Here is a 15,622-nt window from a genome sequence, read left to right on the forward strand (position 1 = left end):
TTTTCGCACCCAGAAAGCGGTAGCAAAATCTCAAACCTCATGATTATAGAGCTGTTTTATTTACATATTCTTAATATGACCAGAAGTTCACTTCGTACAAGAAGTTTCAGGCGTATACTCGCACCTCTCTGTTTTTAGATACAGATTAATTAAAAATGATTTTGCGGGACCGAAAAGTTTCCGGGGCTTCCGAGAAACAGCTGGCCCCTGGGCGGAGTGGGCGGGGGAAGGGGGAAGGGAGGGTACCCTACATAGGTATATAAATTATCTAATTTTTGGTCAGGTCTAGAGGGTAGGAAAAATGGCAGATTTTGGTCTGAAATAAGGTAAAGATTTCGGAAAGGGGGCCGCATACCTGCAACCAATGCTTCTTAGAGTACCCCTCCACCCCGCCCTTCAAGGTTCAAGGGCGTTGTCTCCTCCGCCTAAGGCTAAGGGATAACTTCTGAAGAGTCTGTTACTATTAAATATACTCGCTTAGTGGACGGTGATTTGGGGTATTTCTTTTGTCCCTTAGCTTTGCCTCCTGGCTTTGCAAGTAGTTTACGAGACCATCTCTTCCCGCAAAAAACGCGGCTTCACGCCTCCACCACAATCCCTAAACAATACAGCCTACCAAGAGACTCTTGAGCCTGCGCACTAGCTATTTCACCCCGATCGGAACGAATCATAAGGAAATAATATGTAATTCTGTAGTTCACTTTCACCTTTTTCAGTCTCTCAATGGGAAAGAAAAACGATTACCAGAAATCGAACTATAAATGTCACTTTCGGTAGGTTTGCTGACTATTGGACAAAGATTGATCATAACTCAGTTTTCCAAACTTTTTTAGAGGCGTATGGCAAACACCTCTGGTGCCATATCCTTTTCTTGTCGCACTGATTATCTGAAGAGAAGTTTTTCGTCGTGAGGAGCTCAGTTTTAGAACAACTTACCTATAGAACTAAGACAAGCAACTTCATTAACCGAGTTCAAGACTAAACTAAGTCGCCACAGTTTTAAGTAATTGTTTTCTACACGGCCTCCTAGAAAAGCAGTTTCAGTATTTTGGGGGGAATTTTTATTTTTTGATTGCAGCTAGGAAGATAGGTAGCTATTTGATTATCATAAATAGACTGATGGAAATAACGTGTATAAATGAAGACTATTTTTGGTCGTCTCATCTGGAATATGAAAACATGTTCAACAAAATGACTAAGCCAGGTGTTTCAGTTCATTGTTATTTATTGATTCAGTTGCTACCGAGGCGCCACTTTCTCGAATCCCGGGCCCCTCCCTTAACAAATGTTGGACTTGCGCAAGCGAGGGCTCTGGGCTTCGGAGTACGCCACGTTCATTGCCGACCTGCGCATGCGTTGCTACTCGCCTCTTACTGGTAACTCTCATCTCGTTACTGGATCCTTCGGTCACCTGGAAGCCTTACGACTCATTGCACTTTCTTTCAGTTCGAGAACGCAGGGATTAAAAACCAGAACCGCACCATCGTAAACACCAACAGGGCATCTCGAAGAATCCCGAAGATTTTCGAAGAACCCCGAAGCGTCCTGTCGTCAAGACCCACAGAGGAGCTTTTCGTGAAAGACCTTTAAAGGGCGAGGTAATCATTGTTGGTGTTCTACATCAACCTATACAATAGAAACTCAGGAACTCATATATTAAAATAAATACTGATTGCACGCATTCCGAAACCTGAAGCGCGCACGCTTTACACCAAGCATGCAAACACGTCATTTTCGCAGCGCGCCGGTCTCTTTCTCGTAATGGACGATCCCCATAATCCACCGCGCTCTCCACAAAATCGCCACCATTTTGTTTCGCTGTCCAGACCTTGTCAACTTGCTTCAAACGTCTTAAGATAAAGAACTCCGAAGAGCGAGGTGATGAACCAAGATGTACACAGCCACCAGACCATGTAAGACATGACTCCCTCAAACAGCGCCGGCGTCAATACTCCGCGCAGGCTGAGCGCAGCTTCTCTTGTACTGTTCGATATCAAAGAGGAGTACTGGAGACGAGAGACGTCCACCGGATTACTATTCCAGTCGGTACAACCTTGAATAATAAACGCCAGGAAACAAGATTAGTGTCAAGACTAAACTAAGCATTTCACGTTCTTCTCTACAGAGCATATTCACTCAGGTGTCCAGCAGCCATGCAAATTTATTGGAACAAAAGAAAGTGTTGAACATAAGAAAAGAGTTGAACTTCCACAGGATTGGCTTGGTACACCATCTTGGCCGCCGTTTCATTGTTTTGGAACACCAATATGGCTGCCATGACGTCATGTGCATACGCTCCATTTCTTTTTTGTTTGAACAAACGGTAATCGAGAATGACACAAAGAATAATGAAAAGGGATTTAAAAAAAAAATACGAAAAACAGATATAGCTTCCACAATCCCCCCGCATAATACAGTGCGAAAAACTGCCCACAAGTTTATACGTGCACATTGATTATATGAACAGAGTTATTACTGTAAGCTACTAGATTAAGCCACCATGATTCGGGTTATTCCAGGAGATAGTTACAGGAATTCAGTGTTTAACAAGGCGGGCCAACTTTTATTGAAATTTTGTTACGCCGTTGGAAGGCAAGTTTCACAAGCCGATGTTTAATGTAACCCCGCCTGCCTGTCATGTAACGCTTTCATAGCAGCGATTGTTGCGAAATGTAGAACTTGATTCTACTCAATTCGTGCGACATTTACTAAGAAAGCAACGTTTGCGAGACACGTTCATTTCAAGGGATGTTAGGCCCAGGTCAAACATCGAACTTCACATGAAGCGAACTAAACTGCAATTTGAGTCGATCCAAACGGGCAACGCTCGACCGTTGAGTTCAACGTCAAACTTAATTCGAATTTAGATTGACCAACACGTTTTATCCGTTCTATATCGGTCGATCAAAATACAGTCGGACAAACTCAGTTGAGTCAAAAGTCGAAAAAGTCGAACTTATCATCAACTTAAGTCGCTTAGTTTAGCTCGTCTCGTGTGAAGTTCGACGTTTGACCTGGGCCTTAGATTGGATAAGTTTTCGCGCAACCTCTATCGCCAAAAATCGTGCAACAAGTTCCAAGAAAAACTCCCCAGTATAACAACGAGTTATATTTCGCTGTATGGATTGTGAACCTACCGAGTGTCCGCAGCGTCAAGACAGAGAACAGAAGAAGAATAGTTGGAGCCAGATATTGAAGAGCAGCCGCTGACAGGTAATAGAACACGCGGGCGACCTGTATAACAATAACAGACATAGTGAATTCCACTCAGTTTGAATGATCAGACACAAGTTTGCTTATATAATCTTACAGAGCTTAAGCATTGGCGAGAGTCACGCCCGGAACAACGTGGAGTAAAAAAGCGAATTTACATTTTAGTTGAAAATCTCGAAATTATCGACATCTACTCAAAGTAATTTGTTCCAACTTAACGTTGTAAGCACAGCGTACAATTCCAATTTTGCTTTGGCAAAAAACGGAAAAAAATGCATACTTATTAAATTCAACAACGGTCTCGTTGCATGGCGTTTACGTCGTCTTTTTTAAATGGTCCCTGCTGATACTAATCGTAAGGTTTTACCGGGCAACAAGACTCCCATGGAATTAGCCGAAGAGTCTCCGAAGAGACGCCGATTTGCGTTGCCCAATCAGAAAATGGCACTTGTACTACGAAAGCTGTCACTTGAGTTTAACGTCAGCAGTATGGATCATGTTGCAAAAATGTGTCGTGATTTATCGTAAAGTGTTCTTAACTTTTATAGCCGGTAAGCAAAAGTTTAAAACTTCCTTTTACTTTAAAGTGTGCAAACCAGTCTGACACACAGTAGAGATATAATAAATATCTTGTCAACGTCGTCTTCTCGGCCCGTATTGAAGGTTACGGATCCTCGTTTTTCCCCTTCAATTTATGGCTCGCGCGCTTCGCGCTTGGGCCACTGTAAATCGAAGAGGTAAAAACTCGGTCCGTAACTTACAGTACGGACCTCGAATTCGGTTACAAAGAGGTATAGACTGCGACCTTAAAAAGTACTTAAAGATTTCGTACTGTTCGCCACAACACACACGAATGACACCAGTGGGAAACTGGAGGACATGGTCACCTTGCGTTGTAATTCCACGTTGGTGATTCTTCCAGTTTCTTTCTTCATCTTTTCTATCCTCTCGTGAGCCATGTCTAAGTAAGACTGAAGATGTCGCCACACCAAACTCAACCGCAGAACACAGAACAACAGGAGCAGGATGAAACGAAAGTTGGAGTAGCCTTTCTCTGTTAATCTGAAATGAAAGGTATCAGTTGAACTCTGACAACTAGTAGAACAGAACCACAGACTGAAACAGCAACCTTAACACCGTGACAACATTGAAATAATGTTCGGGACAACAATAGAAAAATGTTAGGACAGTAGCAACTTTACCAACTACATTTACGTCCCTGGAAGTGGAGCATAGTGAAGGAGTTGAGCAAGTTACCCAAGAGTCTAGGGTCGAACCTGCGCTAACGGCAGTGGAACCTCCGCAAACGGCAACCTTCTATAATGGCCACTTTTTTGTCTTGGCGGACGGTCCCGGCTACGTTCACTCTTATTTTAACCTCTCTAAAACGGCAACGGCCACTAAAGCACGTTCCAATCGGCCGAAATAACCTCTCGACAATGGTCGGTTAATCAACGACTGACGAACGGTGTATACAAAACCCACTCCTTATTGTAAAAGGTGACAAAAATTGATCTCTACCGCGCGTCGTTGATCTCTGTTTCTGATTGGTTTCTGTTTTATCGATATATTTTTGTTGCGTTACGTATTTATATGCTACAATAAGTATTTTTTAAAGATAAAAATGTTGCACCCCCGAAAAAATACGTGTCACATCACACCCCTACCTCACCATAACGGCAACCTCTCTACAACGACTGCTTTCCTGTCCCCAAGATGGTGGTGGCCGGGGTGGAGAGGTTCGAATGTAGTTATTCAAACCTTGCCATAATTTCGACGTGTATCCTATTGTTAATAATGTCAGACCTTTGTAACGGGGGTAGGGAGGGTCAATATTGAGCATCGTCGTGTCTTACAAGTCATTTACAATGGCATTTAATGTAAACGAAGTAAGAAAAAACTTTTCACTTACACAGGTTCTGTTTGTTTGTCGTCACTGTCAGTATTCCACGAGCCGGCCATCAAGGGTCCTTGGACGATGGGCGTCACCCATAACAGGACAAGAAACAAAGGGGCCAAGTAGTTTACATGGAGAAGGACCCTGCGAGAACATAAAACGAAGACATAAAACGAAGGGGGAACTTTCACTGTTGAGCATTATTAATTACTGAGTATCAAGAAAGCGCTTTCTCATGAGTGTCATGATGGCCGTAGCCAGAAAAAAGTTATAACTGAGGCAATGTCCATGACTAAATTATTTTCCTAGATATTTAGTGTGTTTATTATGACTATTAAAAAAAATACAAACAAAAAGAAAAAAAGAGACGGAGGCAAGTGCCTCGGTTTGCCTGTTGCTAGCTACAGCCCTAGGCCTGATGAAGAGATCAGAAGTTTTCCTTTTCCCCTTGGGCGGAATTTTAGGCCATCGTAGGGTTACCCCAGCATTTTGCAAGGTTGTTCAAGCTAACTATGGTTAAGAGCGAGGCATGTGAATCAATGCAAAGTGTCTTGTTCAAGAACGCTAGGCCAATACCCGGTCCCCGTTGCGTTAACCACACGGCTAATGCTGACTTCACTATATCACCATTTTCGAGGTAATAAGGTAAATAAAATAAAATAAATTACAATATTTAGGGAGGAAGCTATCCTGGCCGAACTGGAATTTGGAGATGTTGGTTTTCGCGGAGGGAGGAAAACCGGAGAACCGGAGAAAAACCCTCGGAGCAAGGCGAGAACCAGTAACAAAATCAACACACTTGTGTCACCGACAGGAATCGAACACGGGCCGCATTTGTGGGAGGCGAGCGCTCTCACCACTGCGCGATCCCTGCCCCCCAAGCAAGCAGCGACTTTAACAGTGTTTCATTACGGTGATTTGACTTACAACATGACGCGAGTCTCTTTGCAGTAGAACAGTGAATCCAGATACATATTGGCAAGTCGCATGCCTGGAAAACTAAGAAAAGCGCCCAGTAGACTCGACGCCACGGCGAGAAATAGCTTGAACACCCATTTTGGAGCAGGACCTCTGTAAACAAAAGACAAATAACAGTTACTTGCTATTATAAACGCCAGAAAAAAGGAACTAGACCCATCTTGGGCTTTCTTCCGTTGTTTTCTCAGATTCGTGATTTTGACGTAGACATACAACTCAGACAAAACCTCAACCAAATACAATATTGCTGTCGGAGTAGAATTGAGAGAAAGTAAATTTCCACTGTGCTTACACTTTGAAGCAATTGCTACACAAAATCCCACCTGGAAGGAAGTCCCTGCTTTTCCATGAACTCGGTGACCTTTTCGGAAAACGTTTCGTAACCTACGACATAAAACAAACTTAAGTTATAAGATTATTGAAGACATTTGAATGAATGGTGAATCTGACATCTCTACCAGCGACAGTTCCCATGATTTGATTGGCAAAACGTTGTCAAAACGTTGTCAAAAAGATGTCCAAAAAAACAACTCTCATGTGGTAATGGTACGGTGCGTAGCAGCGTAATGACCAGTGTATAAATGCACGATGCTGGTAATTATTATTTATAAAAAGTTTCAATCACTAGCCTTTATCAAGTCCAAAGTCCAGAAGAGACTCGTCAATCACAAGAACGGCCATAGCCACCACGAAAAAGAACAAACCGAATGTCAGACACATAGAACGCTCGCCGGTGTCATCCCCTCTCCAGTAAGCTGCCGCCAGAGAATACAAAACCTTACTGAACTAAATTAAGGAACACAGTCCAGTAAAAGAACTAACAAGGAAGGTCAAGAGATTACTTGAATTTTTCACTGTTTAATTCCATTGGTCCTGATATGACCCACTGAGGGAGCGGTCAATTAAAGATACAGTCGAACCTCCACTAACAGCCACTTCTCTACATGGGGCACACTTTGTCCCGGCAGACGGTCCATACTAATCCCTCTACAGTGGCGACGGCCACTAAAGCAACAACGGCCAGTTAATCAATGACTGACGAGCGGTGTATACAAAACACCATTTTTAATTGTAAAAGGTCCGGAAACTTGACCCGTACAATGTGTTCACGGTTGGTCTCTTTTTCTGTTTGGTTTCTCTTTTAATGATACATTTTGATTGTTTTACGTATTTATATGCTACAATAAGCATTTCTTACAAATAAAAATGTTATTTCCCCCCCTGAAAAAGCAGGTGTCATATTACACCCCTACCTCCCCGTATTGGCCACTTCTCTTCAACAGCCACTTTCATCTGTCCCCAAGGTGGCCGCCGTCGCGAGGTTCAACTCTATTTTGTTTGTTAAAATATTATAAGAGTTACTTTATAGAAAAAAAACCTGCTGTTAGAATACTCAGTTTGTGACAAACGTAAACGAACTGACGTTTCAAGTGTAAGTCCTTTGTCAAAGCAAAGCTGGGAATCTGATGCGGGAGCTAAATTTTGTACAATTCTGCTAAAACCATGGTGATGAAAAACAACTCGAGCAATGTTGAAAGCAAGCAGTGCCTATTTTCTTCTAAAACCAAGTGGAACCAACTGAAGGCAAAATTAGTTTAAGAGTGTAAAAAGTGCAAGTGTAATGATCTGTTTTTGATTCATGATGATGGCCATTTCTCTACCATACATCTAATACGCCATATTCGTATTCCCGGTATTGGACTGGAACTAGCTTGCAACTGAGGCTAACGTGGGGAGTCTCTTCAAATGCAAATGACACTAAGACAGATTTTGCTCAAAGTTCGAGCAATAAGTGCAAAAATTATTTGCTAAAAATCTACTCACAGAACGGTAACTTTTTGAATACTATTAAAAACATCTCACTTTAATTAATTTCTCTAAGTGACCCCACAATTAAATTCTCAAGCATTCTCGAAAAAGGTATTGTCAAACCTTGTAAGAATGCTTAATGCGTGTGTTATTGTGTTTTCAACTAACGTGGAACATGTGTTTTAATTGAAATATGGATAAATTCAAGTTCGTGTTTCTTTCGCGCAGTCAGCTTGAGAGCTTAAATCTCGATAAGTTCTTTTTACCTTCATTCAAAACATTACCATGCTATGAGGTTCTTTTGGTAACTTTATTTTGCCACTATTGCTGGAATGCTCTGCGGAGATCATCTTAATCTCTCTGTAATGACATTCCCCCGCATGAGCGTCCGGATCCATTGCAAGCTAGTTGAGTCCCATACCAAGAATACGAATATCGCCTACTTAGAACAACAAAATACATCTAGAATGCCAAATATTAGAAGAGTCATAGCCTAAATATTATTGATCTCCAGCAGAGGATACAGCGCAAAGAAGATTACAAGGCAGTTCCACACCAGCCCCAGGTTAAGTTCTTGAGTGTAGATTGCAGGTAAAAAGAATGCAAAGATTTCAACGAGACCATTTATAACAGCTGCACAGAAGGAGAAATCAATCAGCCATTTGTAATCATTGTAAAGGAACTGGGGGAGTAAGTCAATCTCTTCAATCTGAAACAAAAGTCACAAAGAAATCATTGTTATCAAATATTACTCAAAACTGGATCATAGGGCAATGCAATTTGAGAGTTTTCATTGGCTTAGCCATCATGGGTTATGAGCCATTATACCATAGGAATGCGTGCGATTTTTTTGGGCATTTTCATTTTTATTTTAGTTTAGTTTTCTATATTTTGGGTGTTTTTAGTAGAAAAAAAAACAAACAATTATTCCACTCACACTTGTTGGATATGAAATGATTGATTATATCCAACTTGGTACTACGCACCTCATTAGCTAACTACCATCTCGTATGAAAATCCAAATTATGTGTGCTTGTGGAATATTTGTTAACCATATTATAAAAACAAATAAATCATATTTAATAATATACATGTATTTAATTGCAATATTGTTATCATAGTTAATTCTGGTAACATAGTAATAAAAGTAAAATGGTGCAATCTGATTGTCTGAACAATCGCAGATTATCAGGTCATCTCCAAAGTGGCAATATTTTCTTGTTTCTCTGAAGTTCTGAAGGACATCTTATAATATTACCAAACAATTCAACTCCAAGAAGACCAAACAAAAGACATTCCTGCTACTTGACTTTAAAACCTTAAAATTGTTAAATAAACTGAATCATACAATAACCGTAAGAATTTATTGTTAAAATACATGTTAATACTAACAACTCTGCGCTCAATGTAATAAGTAATTTTCAAAGTACCGGTACATAAAACAAAAGGGTGGCATTAATAGAAGCCTACATTATGCAATTCCACAAAATACATGTATTCATATTTTCCCACAGAAGGGATTGGAATTTCCTGGGGGGTGGGGGCTTCTGACACCTTCACCAAAAAATTTAAAGAATTTATACCTGAGGCTTAATTAGAATTTCCAGAGGGGTGTGGGGTGGGAGTCTATTATAAAAAATCCCTCCTGCGGGGGAGGTATGGACATTTTCTGGAACTACACATTGTATTAATATACCGTAGCCTTGTCCAGCTGAACATCAATGTTGCAGGGCACTGTAAATGTCTTGACTTCCTCACCATTACTTCCAACAGCTGCAGCATTACTTTGCCGCTTTCTAATGTAAAAAAATATTATTCTATTGATTATTAAGCAAGAACAAATTACAAAGTACAGTTAGAAAAAAAATGCCTACACAGCAATGTATGTTGCACAAAGTGACTCTTATTTGAAGTTGGTGATGAAAAAAAATCACTGTTCTGTTTTACCACATTGTTAATCACCTGTCTCTCTGTGCTAGTTTTTGTGATTTTAATGATTTTTACTCACTTAAAAGTATTTCGCAGTTCACCTGCCCAGTAACTAAAAATGTGCCCAGTGGTACCTAACTGAAACTTTCTACAGACAGAACGAGCATGTGGGGTGACGGTGCAGCTCTATAGACTCACTTTACCTGGCATCTGTAGGAGCTGCTCTCTTTCCTTTACCTTTGCTTGTCACAGCAGAGTTCTTTCCAATCAGTCCTTTAAGCTCTTCATCAGTTGGATGAAGATATCTAACAAGGCTATACATCAAGAAAATAAATTATTAAGAAATAGAAAACATTTAGAAGTATAAACACAAAAACAATGAACATGAAAAAAAAAAAAAAAGAACTTGGCCAATATCCAGCCATCCTGAACACTTGGTCAATAACCATAAATATTATAGTAATTCTGATAAACCTTGTTTTTCATTTTCTTTCCTAGATGCCAACCAAATCAAACAATAAGATGCAAAACCAAAACCAAAACCATTCACAACTTGGCTATGCACATTTCCCTGTGCTTGTTTTCAGTTACTTATAAAAACAAATACATGTAAATGCACCCACAGTTTTCCTTTTGTTCACTCATTTCAAACTTACATCGAGGTCTGTGGAAGTGATAAATAAGGATGAACTACATGTACACAATGACATCATCTGCAGAACTTATTCAGAACAGGATAAACCTGATCACAGGTTTACAAACTTTCATTAGCATTAGTAACTGTATCAATGTAAACTTACTGTTCATTACAGAGAATCCATCTTGCTAGGGAGATGAAAGGGGAGAACTTCTGCAACATGGTTGCCATAACAACACTGAGTACAAACTGTACTCCAAACAGTGCCTGCAAAACAAAAAAGAAATGTTACAAGATTTTTAATACATTATTAGTTAACTGTAAGCTTAATATAAAGATTTTGCCTAGCCTAAAAGTGGAGCTCCTGAGCTGGGTTGTTTAAAGCCTGATTAAGCTAACCCAAGATAAATGAGAATTTTGACTTGAGTTTTGTAACTTTATGGTGAGGTTTTCTGTTTATGTTGTTTGGCCTTCTGTTTTGAGTTTGAATAATCTCAAGGTCCTCAAAATACACAAAACAAACAGTGACTGCGAAAAACATTTGTATACAAGAAAAATTTATACTTCAGTTAACTTTCATAATCCTTGGTTAGCGTTAACTGGCTGCCAAACAACCCGGCCCTGTTTACAACAAGATAACCTGACATGAGCCCGCAATCCAATTGAAAACCAGCACTTGATCAGCAGTCAATTTCAAAAACCATGTGACAATGAGCTCTAAACTTGAGCCCACGATATGGTCACGTGATACTAGTCAGCAGATACCTTGTTTTGGCAGGTGTCAATTGACCATAACATGGATGTCCAATATCAAAGAGGCATGCTATAAACCAAGCCTGGTGCATGTCTCTGTCAACCTATTAGCTGGAGTATGGCAGCCATCTTGCGCGACTCCGTCATTGTCATCTGTATGTGCCCACAAGCCATACCACTAGCCATGATAACCATGAGAAAATCAACTCATGGGTGTCCTTTTCTTTCCTATATGGGTATGAGGCTCCACTTGGCAGCCCTTTGGGCTGCCAGAGCTCCGCCATAATGTTGTTGTTATTTTAGGAATAGACAATCCAAAAGCTGGTTTTTGAGTAGTATAATAATAAACATGAGAGACAGCATTCTGTTACATTTCCAATGAAAATATGATGCCCAGTGAAGTATGTTTTTATGAATTTTGAGAGGTGTTTCCAAAAAATGTGACACACACCTTTGAGTATTTGATATTTCTTTTGAATGAATATGGTTCACTTTATATGAATAACTTCACTACTATAAATACTAGCACAGATTTGTGAATATGACCAAAGAAATTGCCCTGAGGTTACAGTTTCAGCCCTTAATTTAGAGTGCATTCCTTAGGGATGATCTGGATCAGGATAAATTATCAAAGATTACTTAAATCATGGTGCATCAAAGGACCTTACTTATGAATCCACTCTAGGCATGGATTCATTGATTGTTTCCATGAACCGTGACCCAGGTGATCAAGAACAATTGATGCTTATCCAGATCAACCCTAAGGAACACACCTTGGATTCAAAACAGCTGAAATGCCCATGGGGGTACTCCGATGTAAAAAGGTTGCATGGGAATGCTTGTCGTTTTGCATAGGGCTGTAAATCCTGCATTTTGGTCTCAGTTAGGGTGCTAAGGATGAAATGACACAATAACCCATCAAGCTATCTTTCAGGGCTGTACTTGAAGAAAAAATCACCGTCCGCCTGTTTCAGAGTAGTACATGTACCTTTAAGGGGTCAGTTAAGCTCAAGCCATGTCCTAATTGGTCTATTTTAGGGGCTTAATTCAAATCACTGTCAAGTTTCCCTGGCCATTTTACATAGGAGTCCCCCCTTCCCTACAGCTGAAATGCTCCACCTAAAAGATAATAATTTGATAAATTCAACCAAAGAATGAAAGTCAGTCAACCAAGGCCTTTAATGTGGACATTTTATTAATCATTGGTCAACATAAACATTGATCAGTAACTGTTGTAATCAGCATGCATGTTGGTTTCAGAAAAGAATTTTCTTTTCAGTATTGATTTTGTTCATAAACTTACTTTAGCAGTTAAAGATTCCAAAAGTATCAGTCAACTTCCAAAAGACACATGCAAGCTTAAGGCATGTACAAAAATGCTTGCTATTTCATACAGCAGACGATTTTGTCATGAATGAAGACATGATTTGGTAAAAAATATTAATTTTAACAAAGTGAGATGCAACAAAAAAATTGGTTTGTACACATATAACGTTATTTAAGCTTATTACGCTTAAAACGTACTGCTGAATAAGCGTGATTTTTTTGTGTGCATGGCGTGAGAAATTGAGATATTGAGTCAGTGAGTCGTCAGAACACGCGAGTCTTTGATTTTCCCACATCAACTGAAGAAATCTAAAATTTAACGTCCAAATGAAGCTCAAGTCTGCTTGACTCTAAACTCAAAGCACAAGACCATAATCTTGGTGAGCTCTGCACGTTAGCTTAAAAAATAAAACGGAATTATATAGTAAGTTATGTGACGCTTTTCATGTGCTCTCAAAACTTTCACACGCACTATCGCTCCTGTATGCTTTGGCCATGTCTTTGATAAATGGAAATTTACATTTTTCACTTACGATATTCATAGCCAACTATTTACTTACCATTTTATCTGTTGCGTTTGCTCTTCACCTGGCTTGATCGTGGTAAGTGTAGCAATCTCTTTATGATACATTCGCAATTCCCAAGATCACGGACGCCATTATAAATAATCTACCAGGCGATAACTTGAAACCGAGCAAGCACTGGGTTCCATACTCAGACCGCGCTCGGCCAAGACCCCGACGGCAATGAGTCTGGAAAAGGAAAATAGGGACGAGAATGCAAAAACGAGAAGCACTGAGAATTTTTGTGCCAAACTCACTTGAGTCTGGCATGCTACCCCACTAGTGAAGCAAACATTAATACAACGTACACCCAAACCGTTGTCTTGGCAAAATTTTACTTCATAAAAATGAAAAGTGAGAATAGACGAATAGCGGTAGCGGACAAGAGAGAATACCGTCCCCCCCCCCCCCCACCCCCTGGAGAGAATGTCCACGACAAAGTGCAGCGACAATGCCCAGTGAGACTGATTCCGTCTTCATTTAAAGCAATTGCAAAAGTTTCTTGTCACTTTAGAATTGGCCTATTCTGCACAGCAACGGCTCACAACGCGTAGAAATTACACCGGTCGAGCTGTCTTTCGAGAAAAACGATTGTCAAAAGTGATCAAAAGTATGATAATTGTGGCTATTTCACACCGTTATCGCATTTTTTATTGATTTTATTGTACTGAATCTCTCTCTATTTCTTTTCCATTTAGCCGAAAGCTCCGCATATTTTTATTTTTTTTTTAAGTAACACCTTTAGCCTTGCTCGGAAAATGGCATCATTGTTGCAGTTGCTGTTTTGATGTGATGTTGTTGTTGTTGTTTTTCAGACTGCTGTTTTTGTCTCGTTACAGTACTGATATGCCTCATAAGCTAAGCAGTGGCTGTATGACATCAGTCAGGATAATGGCTCCGTCAAGTCCAGCCCTCCTCACCCCCTCCCCCCCAGCTATTTAAGAGGCACTTGTAATTTCTTGAAACAAAACGTTGCAAATGCCCCACGGTGGGGCTAGAATATTGGCAAATCCCTTCAGTGGAGCTTCGGGGAGACTGCAAGATCAAAATTCTATTTTCCTGGTTGATAGGGTAGGAAGCAATGTTATTAATACTTGTAGTTATTGATATGACTTTTGGAAGCAATTTAACTCCGGAGCAGGCATTTCCTTTCGTCCGGACTTAAAGCCATGTTGGACAACCCGACAGCTTTAACAGCTTTGCAATCGCCTAGCGCATTCGCAGAATCTGATCTCTGTTAGACATTCTAAATGCGAAATAAAACAGCAAGCCAAGTGCTTAAGAAATGGACGTCTTGCCTTGCAAGGGCTTCTGTCCGGCATCCTTGATTCGCACGAAGAAGCATGAACATTGCAAATTTTTGTTAATTTGGGAGCGAGAGTTGAGCTCGGGTTCCTTTAAAATGAAAAATGTTTGACTCCTTATTACCTATCACCCTTTCGCATCCGGTTTCGTATCGAAGGCAATCAGGAAATTTCAAAATAAACAACCGAAGATGAGCGCAGTGCCCTACCCTGGCGCAAGAAAAAGTGTCAAATGCCCGACAAAAACTGGGGGAAGGGATGAAAGGGCTTGAAAATGACGGAGACTTGAAGTTATAGGTGTATTTCGACTTTATTAAAAACTGGATCATTGGATAATGCCATTCGAGAGTTTTCATTGGCTTAGCCATCATGGGGTTCGAGTGATTATACCATGCTCTACAAATATGATAAGAGTATGCGCGATGTTTGAGGCGTTTTTGTTTTTATTTTAGTTTAGTTTTCTAGATTTGGGAGTTTTCCATAAAACAATGATACCACTCGCGCTTGTTGGATGTGAGATGATCATAGCCAACGAGGCGCATATATCTACCATCTCATATCCAACGCGCGCTCGTGAAATAATAGTCAAGTAGCCAGAGATTTATTCTGCACTAAACTTATAAATGACCTTAAAGCATATGCAAAGTGCTGTATTTATTTAGGTATAAACCACATGTTATTAATCAAAGGTTGCTTCCTCGTTGTTACCCGTACGCTTGGTTGCGAAGAAATAGTTAGTTTACTTCCATTTAGTTAAATTAAAAAAAAAGAAAACATTGTCTGGCTAAAAATATTAAAAAAGCCCAAGCTTTCGACTGCCTACACTGTGGTCTTCAACAGGTGAAATGAAAAAGGCACTGAGAATTCTCAAATATAGTGCGATGAAATGGACACAATAGACAATATTATGGAAAGTTTTGTTAAAAAGAATGTTGAATTGTCCTGGGAGTGTACAAAAGTTACTGGCCGCATTGGGGTTGTCATGGTGTGCCAAGATTCCAAGCAAGAACTTTCCAATACGATTATTGTCCGCTTTGTTACTGATTGAAGTGTTTAATATTTAAGTCAATGACGGGTGGTCCTGAGACCATGCATGAATGATTATGCGTCATATTGTATCATGCATAATTCTTTTTAAAAAATCTTTTATCCACCGACAAGATGTATTATTTGAATCAAAACAGACCGTGTTTGACTACATTTCCAAATACCA

The 15,622-nt window shown here is 40.0% G+C and overlaps 1 protein-coding gene across 1 annotated transcript; it reads right to left on the reverse strand.

The window, feature by feature from the left end:
* Window positions 1-1,831: 1,831 nt before the first annotated feature.
* LOC145466075 (transmembrane protein 161B-like) lies at window positions 1,832-13,503 on the reverse strand. The gene is made up of 12 exons (XM_081449853.1): window positions 13,103-13,503; window positions 10,627-10,730; window positions 10,030-10,140; window positions 9,594-9,693; window positions 8,422-8,606; window positions 6,718-6,869; window positions 6,412-6,472; window positions 6,038-6,181; window positions 5,126-5,254; window positions 4,101-4,275; window positions 3,138-3,234; window positions 1,832-2,053 (listed from the first exon to the last, which is right to left on the reverse strand). The coding sequence occupies exons 1-12, from the start codon at window positions 13,103-13,105 to the stop codon at window positions 1,833-1,835; spliced, it is 1,482 nt and encodes a 493-aa protein (XP_081305979.1). The 5' UTR covers window positions 13,106-13,503; the 3' UTR covers window position 1,832.
* Window positions 13,504-15,622: the final 2,119 nt, after the last annotated feature.

The sequence above is a fragment of the Orbicella franksi genome, chromosome 13 (genome assembly GCF_964199315.1).
Source record: "Orbicella franksi chromosome 13, jaOrbFran1.1, whole genome shotgun sequence".
In the NCBI taxonomy this organism is placed as follows: domain Eukaryota; kingdom Metazoa; phylum Cnidaria; class Anthozoa; order Scleractinia; family Merulinidae; genus Orbicella; species Orbicella franksi.

Coding starts and splice junctions, on each gene's coding strand:
- LOC145466075 (XM_081449853.1), bottom strand. Junction 6,870..8,421: donor CTTGTAATCTTCTTTGCGCT/GTATCCTCTGCT, acceptor AATTTAGTTCAG/TAAGGTTTTGTATTCTCTGG. Junction 6,182..6,411: donor AAGCAGGGACTTCCTTCCAG/GTGGGATTTTGT, acceptor TTTTGTTTACAG/AGGTCCTGCTCCAAAATGGG.